Below are 16,159 nucleotides of genomic sequence, written 5' to 3'. Positions count from 1 at the left end.
CTTAATAAGGGAAGGCCTCTTGGAGGAGAATAATAATAATAATAATGTTGGTATTTGTTAAGCGCTTACTATGTGCAGAGCACTGTTCTAAGCGCTGGGGTAGACACAGGGGAATCAGGTTGTCCCACGTGGGGCTCACAGTTGTCATCCCCATTTTCCAGATGAGGGAACTGAGGCACAGAGAAGTTAAGTGACTTGCCCACAGTCACACAGCTGACAAGTGGCAGAGCTGGGATTCGAACTCATGACCTCTGACTCCAAAGCCCAGGCTCTTTTCCACTGAGCCACGCTGCTTCTCTACAGTGTCTGAAGACACTGGAGAAGTGTCTTCAGTGCCCAGGGTCAAACAGCAGCCAAGTGTCGGAACTGGGATTAGGACCCAGGTTTTCTGACGGCCAGGCCCATACTCTTTCCGCTAGGCCACGCGGCTTCACGCTGCTGTACAGCTGACAGGCCAACTGAAATGGTATCTGGGATATTTTCCAAGAGAGTTGGTAGTACCCTGGAGAATACAGGAATGTTAGGGGGAAAGAGAATTCAATCTGACTGTTAATTAGCCTAATTCTCCATCCTCCAACAGAAGGGCACTAGCTAGCACCATTTCCTTCAGGCCTTGGAGTGGGAAAAATCCTTTCTTTCCCCTCCCTTACCCAAACCTATGCCCGGTTCAAAGATAGGATCATTCTGCTCTTGCTGGTGCCCATCCGCCAAAGCTTTGAAAGCAGCGTGGGGTAGTGGAAAGAGCATCGGGTTTGGGAGTCATAGGATCTGGGTTCTAATCCCACAGCGTGGGGTAGTGGAAAGAGCATGGGTCTGGGAGCCAGAGGATCTGGGTTCTAATCCCAGCTCTGCCCGCTGTCTGCTCTGTGACTTTGGGCAAGTCACTTCATTTCTCTGGGCCTCAGTTATTCCATCTACAAAACAGGAATTAAGACTGTGAGATCCTTGTGGGTGGGTCATGGACTGTGTCCAATCTGATTAATTTATACTGCACCCAGCACAGTGCCTGGCACATAGTAAGCACTTGGCAAATACCGTATAACAAAGAAGAAGCTGCAAGAGAAAGGGAAGAGGAGAAGTAGGGAATATAGCATGGCGTAGTGGATAGAGCGACGGCCTGGGAGTCAGAAGGTCATGGGTTCTAATTCTGGCTCCGCCACTTGTCTGCTGTGTGACCTTGACTAAGTCACTTCACTTCTCTGGGCCTCAGTTTCCTCATCTGTAAAAATGGGGATTGAGACGGTGAGCCCCATGTAGGGCAGGGACTGTGTCCACCCCAGTGCTTAGTACAGTGCTTGGCACATAGTTAGCACTTAACAAATACCATACAGTATGGGCTTCAGTAGAACTGGAAGAAGCTCTCCAGTGGAGTTGGATTAATGCAGGGGCTCACCGGGCTGAAGCTCAGGGACTCTGGACTAAGGAGCCCCCCGTTGGGTGAGCCTCCACCCCTCCCACCCCCACCAAAAGTCAATCAATGATATTTATTGAGCGCTTACTGTGGGCAAATAATAATAATGCTAATAATGCTGGTATTTGTTAAGCGCTTACTATGTGAAGAGCACTGTTCTGAGCACTGGGGTAGACAGGGTCATCAGGTTGTCCCACATGAGGCTCACAGTCTTAATCCCCATTTTGCAGATGAGGTAACTGAGGCACAGAGAAGTCAAGTGACTTGCCCACAGTCACACAGCTGACAAGTGGCAGAGCGGGATTCGAACCCATGACCTCTGAGTCCCAAAGCACTGTGCTTGGGAGAGTACAATATGACAGAGTTGGTAGCCACATTTCCACCCTGAAGCGTGACAGGATGGAGCATGCTACCCCGGGCCCAGGCTTTCCCCACCCCATAACAGAACTCCCTTCCCTCCCTGCATCTCTTGCTTGTTGTTTGGGGTGACCTCAGCTACCCATGTGCCTTAGAGAAGCAGCGTGGCTAAGTGGAAAGAGCCTGGGCTTTGGAGTCAGAGCTCATGAGTTCGAATCCCAGCTCTGCCACCTGTCAGCTGTGTGACTGTGGGCAAGTCACTTAACTTCTCTGTGCCTCAGTTACCTCATCTGTAAAATGGGGATTAAGACTGTGAGCCCCACCTGGGACAACCTGATTCCCCTGTGTCTACCCCAGCGCTTAGAACAGTGCTCTGCACATAGTAAGCGCTTAACAAATGCCAACATTATTATTATTATTATTCTGTACGTTGTCCGCAGCCTGAAGTCCCCAGCCTCATGGGGAACCAAGGCCTCCAGCCCCGTGAGGAGCCACACCGCTCTGGCCTGTCTCTGAAGACCCCGGCTCAGCCTCAGTTAGGCGGGAAGGGGAGAAAACCCCTTCCACCTACCATGAGAGAAAACAGGAAAGAGAATCACTCCCTTACCTGTCCTTGCCCTGCTCTAATGACAATATCTGTCACATGGGGGACCCACAAAAATCCACTAGCCAACAAGGAGGAGAACACAGGCTTTGCCATCTGGTCACATGCAATCACTGACTGGGCCCCCAGCCTACTCCAGCCAAGCCCCCGTGAGGCCCGTGTACTAAGTGGAGAGTCTCTGAGTAATATTATTTCAGATGCAGGTAGGCACACCTCCCCTGACCACCTAAATTCTGGGGATACGTGAAGGCAGTTCTGCCGTTGGGGCAGGGGAATTCTTTTTGTTGCTCTGAAGAGATTTTAGGGTCAAACCAGGCAGGGAAAATGTTGGGCGCGAATTCCGGGCAGGAGATCTGGACAGGAATTGTCACTGACCAGGTGAAGAAATCAGGGCTTGGGGGAGGAATGTGATCTGGGGAGACCAAGACACGTTTCGTTTCTTCAGGCGGGGAAAAATGTTTGTTCAGAAGCAAAGAGAAATCTCCAAAGAAAGTTTCGGGGGATGAGGGAATGGGTGCCCTCTAGAACGTAACCTCATTTTGGGCAGGGAAGGTGTCTACCAACTCTATTGCATTGAACGCTTCCAAGAGCTTAGTACAGTGCTCTGCACGCAGTAAGTGCTCAAAAAATATGATTGAATGATTAGAGATAAGGGCAGTAAAGGATTCCAGGGCGATGTCAGGGGACCTGAAGCAGGAGGGGGTCAGTTGAATGATCTGGAGCAGCTGGGGTTTAGCTCCATATCCCTGCTGTTTTCACCAGCAGGTATTTTCTGCTCCGAAGTTCATTTCATTTTCTTTACCCACTCAGCACTCCTCCTAGTTGCTACATTTCTTATAAAAAGCGATTGCAGGTTGTCTACTGAATAGCACATTAGATGGGGGAAATGGAGGAAAATCAATCAATAGTATTTATTGAGCACTTACTATGTGCAGAGCATTGTACTAAGCTCTGGGGACAGTATAATATAACAGAATTAGTGGACATGTTCTATGCCAATAATGAGCTTACAGTCTAAAGGGGGAGACAGACATTAATATAAGTCATTTATAATATATAGTTTAAAGCTATGTACATAAGTGCTGAGGGTTGGGGTGAATATCAAATGCCCAAAGCGTGGCTCAGTGTAAAGAGCCTGGGTTTGGGAGTCAGAGGTCATGGGTTCTAATCCCAGCTCCGCCACTTGTCAGCTGTGTGACTTTGGGCAAGTCACTTCACTTCTCTGTGCCTCAGTTACCTCATCTGGAAAATGGGGATTAAGACCGTGAGCCCCATGTGGGACAACCTGATTACTTTATATCCCCCCAGCGCTTAGAACAGTGCTTCGCACATAGTAAGCATTTAACAAATACCGCCATCATCATCATCATCAAAGGTCACAGAGCTAAGTGCATAGATAATATAGAAGGGAGCACACTGTACTAAGTGGGGAGCAGACTGTACTAAGTGATTTGGAGAGGGAAATAAGGTTAATAAACATATCCCCACCTTCTAGAATCTTGGAATCTAGCAGGGGAGACATACAGGAAAATAAATTGCTGGTAAAGGGGAAAAATGATGGCATTAGTTAAGCTTGTATTATATGTGCTAAACCCCAAGGTAGATACAGGTTTTTCAGATCAGACACAGTCTGTCCCCAGAGCTCTGCTGTACTTGGGGTTTACGATCTATATTATCCCCATTATAGGATAATAATAATAATCTTTATGGCACTTGTCAAATGCCTACTATGCCTCAAGCACTGTTCTAAGCACTCGGGTAGATACAAGTTCATCAGGTTGGACACAGTCCCTCTCCCACATAGGGAGGATTTAAATAGAGGGAGGAGGGTTTAATCCCCATTTTAAAGATGAGGTAACTATGGCACAGTGAAGTGAAGTGATTTGCCCAAGTTGGCAGAACCGTGATTAGAACCCACATCCTCTCACTCCCAGGCCTGTTGTCTTTCCACTAGGCCAGGCTGAAGAAATGGAGGCCAAAGATATTAAATGACTTGCCCAAGGTAACACAATAGACCAGAGGTGGAACTGGGATTTGAACCAAGGTCTTCTGACTCTCAATCCCATGTTCTTTCCACTAGGCCAGAAATGAGAAGGGGAGGGAATATGAGTCCTCTCGATTTAAATTCGATCTACAGTTTTCTCATGTTTGCGGCAGGAGTGTTGATGATCTGCAACTCTGCTGCAGAAAATTGTATCTTTGCTCTCAGCATGCTCATTTAAGATGTAGACAGTGACTTCCTGTGTCTCCAACGCCAATAGTCAAGCTATATATAGCATCCTGGTCATTTCTTTACAACAGTTTTTTGTCAGAGTCAGAGTTGTGAATCTCCGCCCTTGGTCATGCAGCTAAGGCGCATCCCCGAAACTAACATCTAATATCCCAAAAAGTAAAAAGCTACAATTACTCATGTAATCCCAGTCAAACAGCATTAACAATTAAGAAGAGTTTGGAAGGTTTGCCTGTTTTCTAGGTACTTGCCCAACCCTCCATTAACGTCCTGTAGAACTGGACTCATCAAACTTCCCAAAGCAGGGATGACGATTCCTCACAACCTGTATTTTCAGATTGGGTAACTTTTCCAGAAGAATCCAGCCAACACCCTGTGCTCCATGAGTTATGTCACCACTAGCACACCAAATGTTTCCTCCCAGATTCAGTACAGTACTTTGATCATTATCTCCTTTCTTAATTCCTTATCGGCCACTCCAATGTAGGCCATGGCCCTATTATTTTTAAATCCATCTCACGCCATCTACCAGGTCAACTTTAATTTCATTCTGTTCTCTCATCCTCAGAGACGTAGTCTTTTGCTACGACCTTAACCCTTTTTCTTGCATTACACTCCCCACCTTCCAAATGAAATGAAACTGAAATGACAGTCGGTAAAGACATTAAAATATTAAGGACTAGTTTGCTCCTCAGTTAATCTCTAAAAACAGGAGAGGTTGTGCACTGTGGATCATTAAGGTGAACGTAATTTTCCTTAAACCAAAGTAAGATTGGGGTAGGGGCTTCAGGTAATAGGGTGAAAAAAGACAAGAAGGACAAAGACATGGAGCTAGGCAAAAAAAAAAAAAAACCAACAGAGACAGGAAGAGAGAAAGGGAATGAAACAGAAAGACTTCAGACACATATAATCACACGCAGAGCTGCACACATAAGTATGGGGAAGCAGATTAATGCAGAGTGAGAAAGCCAAGCCCTCCTCACTATCATCTCCACAGAATTCAATAAATCAGTAGTATTTATTGGGTATTTAACGTGTGCAGAGCACTGTAGTAAATGCTTGGGAGCACTCAGTGGTGTTAAGTAGATCTGTTCCCTTCCCTCAAGGAGCTCACAGTGTAGCTGGGGAGGCAGAAATTAAAATAAATTACAGATAGGGGAAGCAATTGAGAATAAGGATATGTACATGACTCTCACAGGGAGTGTGTGTGCTTGTGTGTATGTGTGTGTATGTGTTTGAGTACTAAATGCTCAAGTGCCCAGGTGAGGCAGAAAAGATGGAAAATGAGAGGTCAGTCAGGGAAGGTTTCCTGGAGCAGACATGATTTTAGGATGGATTTGAAGATGGGGAGAAGGGAGGTCTGTCAGATATGAAGGGAGAAGGATGATGTAAAAGGGAGATTTCCAATCCCAGCTTTCCCTTCTCCTTTGTCCTGTCTTGCATCCGGTCCAGGATGACCTCCAAAGAACGCTTCCTCCGATGCTGCTGATCCTGTCCTAGTGCTGCAGAGCGCTGTTGGTGGAAATCGAGGCACCAGCCCAACATATGAACTTTAAATCCATCCTCGCTTGCTACATCTCTGTCCCCTTTTCCACTCAGACAGCAACATTTCTCTTCCCTCAATCTCAAGCCCCATTGGCCCCATCCCCGACTCATCCGTGATGGAGTCCTGAACTTTTTTCTTAACGAAAGAGAAACCACCGAGCATGAGCTTCCCCAAGTCTGTTCCTCAGCACCTGCAGGATTTCACTCTGCAAGTGGCCAGTCCAGGCTGTTCTCCAGAGGCTTCCAATGCCCACCCCACCGCCATTCATGTTACTTATTAGCTGCTACTAGCAACTTCTCTCCTGATTATCACTCAATCGAACAGTGGTATTTATTGAGCACTCACTGTGTACAGAGCACTGGACTAAGGGTTTAGGAAAATACAACAGAGTTGGTAGACACTATCCCTGCCCACAGAGAGTGTCCAGTCTACAGGAAGACCAGTCAGTTGCAGTTATGATCTAAAAGCCTACCGCTCTACTACAGTATTTGAGATCGAGCTTCACCGTGCCTAAACATTTATTCTCTCCTACCTGTTTGTATGTGTCATCACCAGTCATATTTATTAAGAGCCCACAACTGTTTAAAGCTTCTCTGAAATAAAATCCAGAGAGGAGGTGGATTTGTTTTACCTGATTGAATTCAGTAGATTAATAGGAAGAGAAGATGAGAAAGCTAAGAAATCAGAAAAAGGAAAAGACAGATTTTTATTTAAACTCAACTGGTTTGTGGAGCTAACTAGTACTTTCTGCTCTGAAAAATTAGTCAGTTAATGGTATTTATTTACTAATGGTATTTATTTGCCCTCTAGTTGACTGTCTAGAGGGACAACCTTACATAGCCTTCAGCTACTTTCATGTTGAAATGCTGTTACCCAATTTCATTAACTTTACAACCCCAATCCACCACACTAGGGTCATATAATATTACTGTCTGCATTAACGGCATCGCTTTCCCTCTAAAATTTTAATTTGACTGTCCTCCTTGGTGAGCTACAATCTGCCCAGACAAGATGACTGCAGAACTATTGGGCTTTGGTTGCTGAAAAGTTCCAAGCTTACAGACAAAATGTCCAGTGTCAAGATGCAGACTTTCATTTCATCAAGAAGGACCAATGACTGAAAAAGAAGATAAATGACAATAAAAATAAAAAGCAGAAGTAGAGCTCTTAAACAGTGGGCTTCTTCCCTGGGGAAATTAAAGTTGCCTCTGCAGGTGCTGAACAGGGTTGGTTCAGAAAGAAACTCGGAGCTAACTTCAATTCAGTTAACAGATCTTTGCCAAATGCCCAGGTTAAACTATCACCGGAGTCAATAAGGCTTAGTTTCCTCACTTGCACTTGAGAAATGAATCTACAGTCACTCTTTTTAACCACCCACTCTTTCTCTCCCATCCACCGTCATCACCAACCACCCCTGTACTCTTCCATTCACCGCTTTCCACCCAACCCAGCCCCCACACTCTTTCCTACACCCCAAATCAGGAATTCTCATTCTTTTCTCTTTTTATTCTTTTTCTTATTTTCCAAAGACTTTGGTTCTCATTTTGTCTCCCACTGTCTTTTCCCCTTTTCATTCTCATAGTTCTTCTTTTCACTCACTCCTCTTCTTTTAGTACCCCGTCTTCTAACATAACCAGAGACTCAGGGATGGGATGATTCTGAGAAGTCTACTCTCCCTCCTCTACTTCTTCTCTCCCCTGCCTGTGTCTCCAGTGTCCTTAAGGGCAGCTCTGGTATCCTGTGGATGGAATGGAGAACCCAAGCATGGGGAGGACAAGAGAAAATCTATGTCCGCCCATCACAGTCTTCCAGACAACAGTTCAGTATTGTGTTTCCAACTGGTGTGATCAGAGTTGGCCGTTGAAGCAAGTGCCCCATGAAACCTGAAACCCGATACTCTAGGGGCTGGTTTCATACGGATGTGCCCAGCGAGAAGTTCCTGGTATGGTCTTTATAGGCAAGGGCAGCTGAACTGGAGCAGCTGATGGAGGCAGAAAGGTTCATTGATGACGAACCCAATCTCCCCCGTGGCAGCCCTCTGTGGCTGAAGAGAAAGAGTCCTTAAAAAAGTAGAACATACACCTAGACAAGTCGTCCCTCTAGACTGTAAACTCATTGTGGGCAGGGGTTGTCACCGTTTATTGTTGTATTGGGCTTTCCCAAGCGCTTAGTACAGTGGTCTGCACAAAGTAAGCACTTGTTAAATACGATTGAATGAATGAAGTGACCCTTTAGGGGGGGCCTCAGGCTTCAGCTGATGTCATGGGGCCTCATACTCTGAGGAGGGGTTCCCTCAGGATAAGCAGGACAGGTGATGGTAGAGGATGATTCCAACATTACAGCTGGGTTTTACGCTCCAAGCGCTCAGTATAGTATTCTGTCCACGGTGAGTGCTCAGTAAATGCCACTGACTGGGTTTAGGGAGGAGAGGAGGACCACGAGGCGATGACCCGCCTAAAGATGAACAGTCCAAAATGGGTTACTATGAGGATAGTATACGATCAGAGCAATCTCAGGGGAATTGTTAGAGGTGTGAGAAGGAGGTGCTGTGGTGATGGGAGGGCCAACGGATGCCGCATCTGCTCACCCGAGACCTGGAGAAAGAGGTCAATGACCTGACTAGACGCAGTCTACGTAAGCTCAATTCCCATAAGGATTTTAAATGCTCATAAAAATTTCCCCAGGAAACTGGGAGGAACCAAGCTCACGCTGGTGAAACCGGCAATCCTGCTTTTCCTTAAAATCAAGAAGCAGCCGGCTGCAGAGTTTCAGGCCACCTGCCGACAACAACGCACGTATGTGAAGTCCAAACAGGAAGCGAGGATTAGTGACCTGTCTCTGTGCTTGTTCTACATCTTGGCAGACGGGAGAGCAGTTGCAGGATCATTTGCATGCCCAGTAGTTTTTTTTTTTGGTATTACAGTTCACACAATGCCAACTAGTCAGGCAAGCTGCAGGCTTGACGGGGATCACATGACGACAGAGAAACATGAAACTTGACTATGTGCTCAGGCAAGTTTTACTTCTCCTAATAAATGAGTGCTTGCCTACGGACGGCAATCTCGGAGATCAGACAGAGATGACTCTTAGGATTTTCTCTCCTTAGAACTAGTGTTCATGGGTCTCCTTATATGAATACTGGAAAAGTCAGGTGTTCATTAATGGATTATTAATTTATCTGATAAATTCAAGAAGAAACATGGAAACATTTAATAAGATAACTGTGCCGGCCGGTCAGAAGTTGAGGTAAGATTCCTTCCTTTCTCTCCCCTTTTAATACTGGACTGAGGACACGTCAGGGGATAGAAGTCCTCTCTCGGGCTTTGCCTTGCACTACCTCAGCGGAGGCCAAGTCAGTGGACAGCAACTATATGAGGGCGAAAGAGTTTCCGTTTCAAGCGAACCTTCTACGCAACAGTCAACAATGCTAGATGAAGGGCAATAGGAAATTCAGGGGGCATCCGTTCTCTCCCCAAAGTTCTCTTCAGCTTCTCTTGCATAAAAAATTCTTAGAATAGGTTGGATTTTATTCTGGAGGATTATTTTAGGATTGTTATCCATCAGTGACATTTATTGAATGCTACTGTGTGCAGAGCACTGTGCTAATCACTTAGGAGGGTAGAATACGAGGGAGTTGGTAGGAATGAACCCTGCTCATAAGGGTTTTTATGGTGCTGGGGATTTAGGTGGATTAGGTGGATTATTTCAATTGGGCAGTGACGATAAAAGTTTGGACTTCTGAAGAACCGTCTAGGTGTTGTATTCCTGGGAAAAAAGGCAACTCAAAAAAAGAGAGAGGTCCAAAAGCTTATATCCAAAGGCAAGAGATCAGCAAATATCTCACGAGAAGATATGCTCTGAGCCTTGGTAGACTGCTAGAAGGGGAATTTGGGCTAGTTGGCTGGGAAAACCTTTATGAATAAGACTCTATTATTAATGGCATTCACTGATAGACCTGACAGTTCATTTTAGGTTAGGAATTTGTCAGCTAATGGCATAACGGTGGTAACAATCCAGTGACATTGATGTACAGACATAATTATGCATGTGTTTTTAAAAACTTTTACATGACCACACAGCCCTCTTTCCCTGCAAATGGTCGTGGCTAGATGTTTAACCCTTTATACCAGGGTCAGGGAGAGTCAACTTTGTGACAAGGGTAATGGAAACATCGTGACAGTATTTGATTACTATTATTGTGATATCTGTTAAGTGCTTACTATGTGACAAGCACTGTACTAAGCGCTGGAGTGAAAACAAGGTAATCAGGTTGGAACACGATGGGGCTCACAGTTGTTTGAGAATTAAACAGTAGCCCACAAAGAAAGAAACGGCTTGGGAATCACTAATAACATATGTCACTTTTCTCCTCTTCGTGGGAAGGGCTGAAAGAGGGGAAGCATCTGAGAAATGAATTGGTGGTCTCTCGATCCAGTTGCTCCCATCTGCCCCTCTGCCCAGAATTCCCATGAAACTGAGAACTCGAGTAGAAAAAGGAAATAGAATCGAAAACTGCCTTGATAAAGCCCTTTCTCCTATAAAAGCTCAGCCCCGTTAAGGATCTCTAAATGCCGGCATCCTAGAATGCCTGAGAAGTTAGCAGGGACTTTTTGTCAGTCCTATAGGTGAGGGCGTTGCTCACCTCAATTGCCCTATCAAGTGTGCGTGTGTGTGTCTGTGAGTGAGAGAGAGAGAGAGAATTTTCAAGGAAGAAAGGACTGTGTTTTTTGGACTGCCAGACACAGGAAGATGTTACCACAGAAGCGTTGTCTTAGGAGACAAAACATAGCCCAAACAGAATGACTAACACAGCTTGAATGTGGATTAAAAGTGAATTGCCAATATACTGCAAAACAAAACAATTACATGAATTAAATTTAGGAGGAATAGAGTAATCTGCTTAGATCCAAATGAATATGAAGATAGTCTTCGTGGACAGTGTGGAGGCTGACATATTGTTCATAAATAGGTAAACTTTTCAAGTTTTTTAGCCCAAATCTTGTCATCATTATTAGTAGTTATTGAGCACCTAATGAATGTCAAAGCACTATGCCAAGTGTGTAGTACAGCAGAAGCAAGACACACGTCATTGCCTTCCAGGAGCTTACAATCAAATCTGTTACTAAGAATAGGAAGCTGCCTTTGAAGTTCAGAGAGGTCATGCACCCATGGCCTAAGAAATTTATTCAAATAAGCTCACAGATCCTTGATCATCAAATATGTCTTAAAAAAGATTTCGTAACAAACTCTTTTGTATTGTACTCTCCCAAGCCCTTAGTAAAATGCTCTATAAAAAAGACAGTGCTCAATAAATACCATTAAGATGCTTCGCAGGGAATGTGTCTACCAAATCTGTTGTATTGTAATAATAATATATTACTTGTTAAGGGCTTACTGTGTACCAAGGACTGTTTGAAGCACAGGGGTAAATACGAGTTAATCAGGTTAGGTACAATCCCTGTCCCGCACTGGGGCTCACACCCTTCATCCCCATTTTTCAGATGAGGGAACTGAGGCAGAGAGAAGTGAAGCGACTTGCCTGAGGTCACAAGGCAGATGTGTGATGGAGCCTTCTGAATCCCAGGTCCGTGCTCTATCCACTAAGCTACACTGCTTACTGTACTCTCTCAACCCCCAGTATAGTGCTCAGCACATAGTAAACACTCAATAAATACCATTGATTGATTGATTCATACTGAAGAAAAAAATACAAAACACCCTGAATCTTTAATATGTGAGCCCGTCATTGGGCAGGGATTGTCTCTATCTGTTGTCGAATTGTACATTCCAAGCGCTTAGTACAGTGCTCTGCACATAGTAAGCGCTCAATAAATACTACTGAATGAATGAAGGAATATGACTTTCCACTTTAGATCTCAAAATGTGTTTATATGTAAAAATGTGAACAGTTTTTACTATGATTGTTCCTCTTTGTCCTCAGAATCCTGCCCTCACATAGGTATGATATGTGTATAGTAAAACAATAATAATGATACTTATTAAATATTTACTATGTGCTAAGCTAAACACTGGGGTAGATACAACATAATCAGATGGAAAACAGCCATCTCCTAAAGTCCTCCTAATCTAAGAGGAAGGGAGAAAGGGTAATTTATCTCCATTTTTCAGATGAAGAAACTGAGCCACTGAAAGGTTGACTTGCCCAAGTGACTTGCTTGAACCCGGGCCCCGACTCCCAGGCCTGTTCTCGTTCCACAATGCTGCAGGTATTCAGAAAAAAAATGATTATGGAAGGAAAAGTGAGGATTCAGGGACCTGAATGATCTGGTGTTAGTCCATCAATCAATCAATGGTATTTATTGAACACTTACTATATGCAGAATACTGTACGAAGGGTTTGGGAGAGTACAATACAAAGGAGTTAGACACACTCCCTGCCCACATTGAGCTTATAGTCTAGAGGGGGAGACAGACAATAATATAAATAAGTAAATAATTCCCATATTTCAGGTGACTATGCAAATTTGAGATGGGTAATAAGCATGTTTCATAGGCCCTGTTTTGTTCAACCTATTTCACACTGAAAAGCAGATGAAGATACACAATCCTTCTGTTGGTCTACCCTTCTGATCTATTGTCAAATTCTTCCAACTCAACTGCTTAAAAGCATTATCGAAAGTCCAAGGCATTTATTCAATTCAATCATATTTTTTGAGCGCTTATTATGTGCAGAGCACTGTGCTTGGGAGACTACGATATAATAGAGTTGGCAGACATTCTCTGCCCATAACGAACCTAGACCGTAGAGAACTTGTCATGCAGGAGCTGCTATGTACTGATGTCTGCTCTCGTGAAGGCACAGATAGAAAAAGACTTGCAGATACTTCTGATTGCCTTCACGACGTCGGCACAGAGGCATGGGCTGTTGACGAGAACAATGAAGACGGCCCAACCCAAACCAGTCCAATCCAGGAAAACCTGGAGGCTGTCCTGAAAGCCTGTCTAAGGCAACACATTGCCCAAGAAGCAACGTGGCTTAATGAAAAGAGCACAGGCCTTGGAGTCTCAGAAGACCTGGGTTCTCATCCCAGTTCTGCCCCCCGCCTGCTGTGTGACCTTGGACAAGTCACTTGTCGGTGCCTCAGCTTCCTCATTTGGAAAATGGGGATTCATTACTGTTCTCCCTCCTACTTAAACTGTGAGTCCAACGAGGGAGAAGGGCTACATCCAACCTGATTATCTTGTTTTCATGCCGGCATTTAGTACAGTGCTTGGCACATAGCAAGGGCTTAACAAAGTACCATCATCATCATTATTAAGAACACACAGACAAAGGAAAACGAGTCAAGGAGGCCAACCTGATATTTGAGAGGGTAACAGAGTATGGCAACCATGTGGCACCAATCTTCTAACCCAAACTGAAGATCTACAAAACAGTTGTCATGCTCGATCTCCTTTGTCTATGAGGCCTAGGCCTTAAATGCCTCAAATTGGGCTTGAGTGAGCATTAACTGGAATGGTAAACTCCAGTATTCCAGCTTTGCAGCAGTGCTCCTCACAGTATAGGGCCAGGGAGAGGAGGCAGGATAACAAGAGGATAGCCAAGCCGCTATAGGGTGGGCTGAAATGGAGCAACTACCAGCAAGGAGGACAAATCGATGTTTTAAAGCACAACTTTCACTGACTGGAGAATATAACAGCTGATAGACCAACCTAGTGGACACCAATTAGGGGGTGGCATTTTTAAGCAGAGATTTTAGGCAGATGGTAGTTCAAAAGAGGAAGAATCAAAAACAATATAAGAAACTGCAGAGAGCAAATGTGTCTTTGCTAAAGGATAAACCCTACACATGCCCAGAGTGGAAGAGACTGCTATGGTGCTCTGCAATGCAAGAGGCCTAAGCTGTTCATGCTTAGGGAGAGGGAAGAAAGGGGAAGTCATTTTTTTCTCCTCCGACCCAGAAGCCTCCAAGCCAGGAGCATAAGGGCAGGAAACACCTGAGTTGATGGGAGGCAGGGATCAACTGACATATTGAACATGACATGACATATTGAATATTCTAGCCACTCGCTCAATATTGGATAAATAGGCATTGACTTTGAATCTGAAGAGTAACATATGCAGGTCTTTAACCACCTAGCACTGGAGGTAGAACCCAGCTCTCATCTTCTTTCTTCAGGAGATTTCACCATTTCTAAAGGAACCAAGTGCTTAGGGAAGCAGCATGGCATAGTGGATAGAATACAGCCCTTCAAGTCAGAAAGTCATATTTTCTAAGTCCAGCTCTGCCATTTGTGTGACTTTGGGCAAGTCACTTCACTTCTCTGTGTCTCAATTACCTCATCTGTAAAATGGGGATTGAGACGGAGATCCCCACGTGGAACAGGGACTGTGCCCAAACTGATTTGCCGGTATCCACCCCAGTACTTAGTACAGTGCCTGGCACATAGAAAGTGCTTAACAGATACCATAATTATTACTATTATTATTATTCGAAAGTTGATCTGGAACTCTATTGTTGAAAGGCAACAGGAATGGCTTTCAACTTCAGTTCAACTGATTGTCTGGGTGATCTTGGACAGTTTATATAATAATAAAAATAATAATGTTAAACAGTATTTGTATTTGTTAAGCACTATGTGCCAATCACTGTACTAAGCACTGGGTTGGATAAAGGATAATCAGGGCCCATATGGGGCCACAGTCCAAGTAGGAGGGAGAAAAGACATTGAATCCCCATTTTGCAGATGAGGGAAATGGAGAAGGTAAGTGACCTGCCCATGGTGATGCAGCAGGTAGGTATGTGGCAGAGCAGGGATTAGAACCCAGGATCTCTGATTCCCAGACCTGTGCTCTCACTAGGCCACGTTCTTTCTCTAAACCCTCTGGACCTTCATTTCTTCATCTATAAAATAGGAATATCATCAGTCCAACATAGAGCAATACATGTTAATTCCAAAGAAACTCTCTGAGCATGTCACGCCCCCTCCTCAAAAATCTCCAGTGGTTGCCTGTCAACCATCATATGAAGCAAAAACTCCTCGCTCTTGGCTTCAAAGCTCTCCATCACCTTGCCCCCCTCATACCTCACCTCCCTTCTCTCCTTCTACAACCCAGCCACACACTCCGCTCCTCTGCTGCTAACCTCCTCACTCTGCCTCGTTCTCTCCTGTCCCACCGTCGACCTCTGGCCCAGGTCCTACCTCTGGCCTGGAATACCCTCCCTCCTCACCTTCACCAAACTAGCTCTCTTCCTCCTTTCAAAGCCCTACTGAGAGCTCACTTCCTACAGGAGGCCTTCCCACACTGAGCCTCCCTTTTCCTCTGGTCCTCCCCATTGCCGTTATTCCCTCCCTCTTCTCTAGAGCACCCCCCCCAGCACTTATGTATATTTGCACATATTTATTATTCTATTTATTTTATTAATGATGTGTATATATCTATAATTCTATTTATCTATTTTGATGCTATTGATGCCTGTCTACTAGTTTCGTTTTGCTGTCTCCCCCTTCTAGACTGTGAGCTCGCTGTTGGGTAGGGATTGTCTCTGTTGCCAAATTGTACTTTCCAAGCACTTAGTACAGTGGTCTGCACACAGTAAGTGCTCAATAAATATGACTGAATGAATATATATATATAATATATTTTAGTTCTAGGCAACATGACTATTAGCAGTTATCCTGAAAGATTACCACAGTGCAGTCACCTTTAGGTGACAATTATAGATGGAACTCAATTCCTCTTTTTGCAATTAGGAGGCTTCTTAAATTCCTTTTGAATAACACTGTGCCTCTTACATTGTCTTTTTACGGGCTGATCTTTTGGAGACTGGCAATAAATGGAGACTCCAGACCAATCACGATCCATTCTTACAGAGGGAGAGGCACAGAGGACAAATGTCACCTACCCCTCCTGGCCTTGGTCCAACCTTATTCCTCCTCGCCATCTGTCTCCATCCTTGCTCTCAGGCATTGGGGTTCTGCCCCTCCTGTGAAATCCTGGTTACAGCTGCCTCCATCAACTCAGGTGTTTCCTGCCCTTATGGTACT

The 16,159-nt window shown here is 44.7% G+C and overlaps 1 protein-coding gene across 5 annotated transcripts in view; it reads left to right on the top strand.

The window, feature by feature from the left end:
• Positions 1 to 16,159, top strand: part of BLNK (B cell linker) — a 100,485-nt gene that overhangs the window by 21,545 nt on the left and 62,781 nt on the right. Inside the window, exon 1 of one of the 5 annotated variants that reach the window (XM_029059721.2) lies at positions 9,132 to 9,394. The exons of the other annotated variants lie outside the window; for them this stretch is intronic. Coding sequence (XP_028915554.1) covers positions 9,348 to 9,394 — 47 coding nt within the window. The 5' untranslated portion in view covers positions 9,132 to 9,347. Of the gene's footprint in view, positions 1 to 9,131; positions 9,395 to 16,159 lie in introns of those variants that run through there. 5 annotated transcript variants of the gene reach the window in all.

Source organism: Ornithorhynchus anatinus, chromosome 3, assembly GCF_004115215.2.
Source record: "Ornithorhynchus anatinus isolate Pmale09 chromosome 3, mOrnAna1.pri.v4, whole genome shotgun sequence".
Lineage (NCBI taxonomy): Eukaryota > Metazoa > Chordata > Mammalia > Monotremata > Ornithorhynchidae > Ornithorhynchus > Ornithorhynchus anatinus.
The sequence above is the reverse complement of the archived record's forward strand: the minus strand, read 5'-3'. Positions and strand labels throughout refer to the sequence as shown.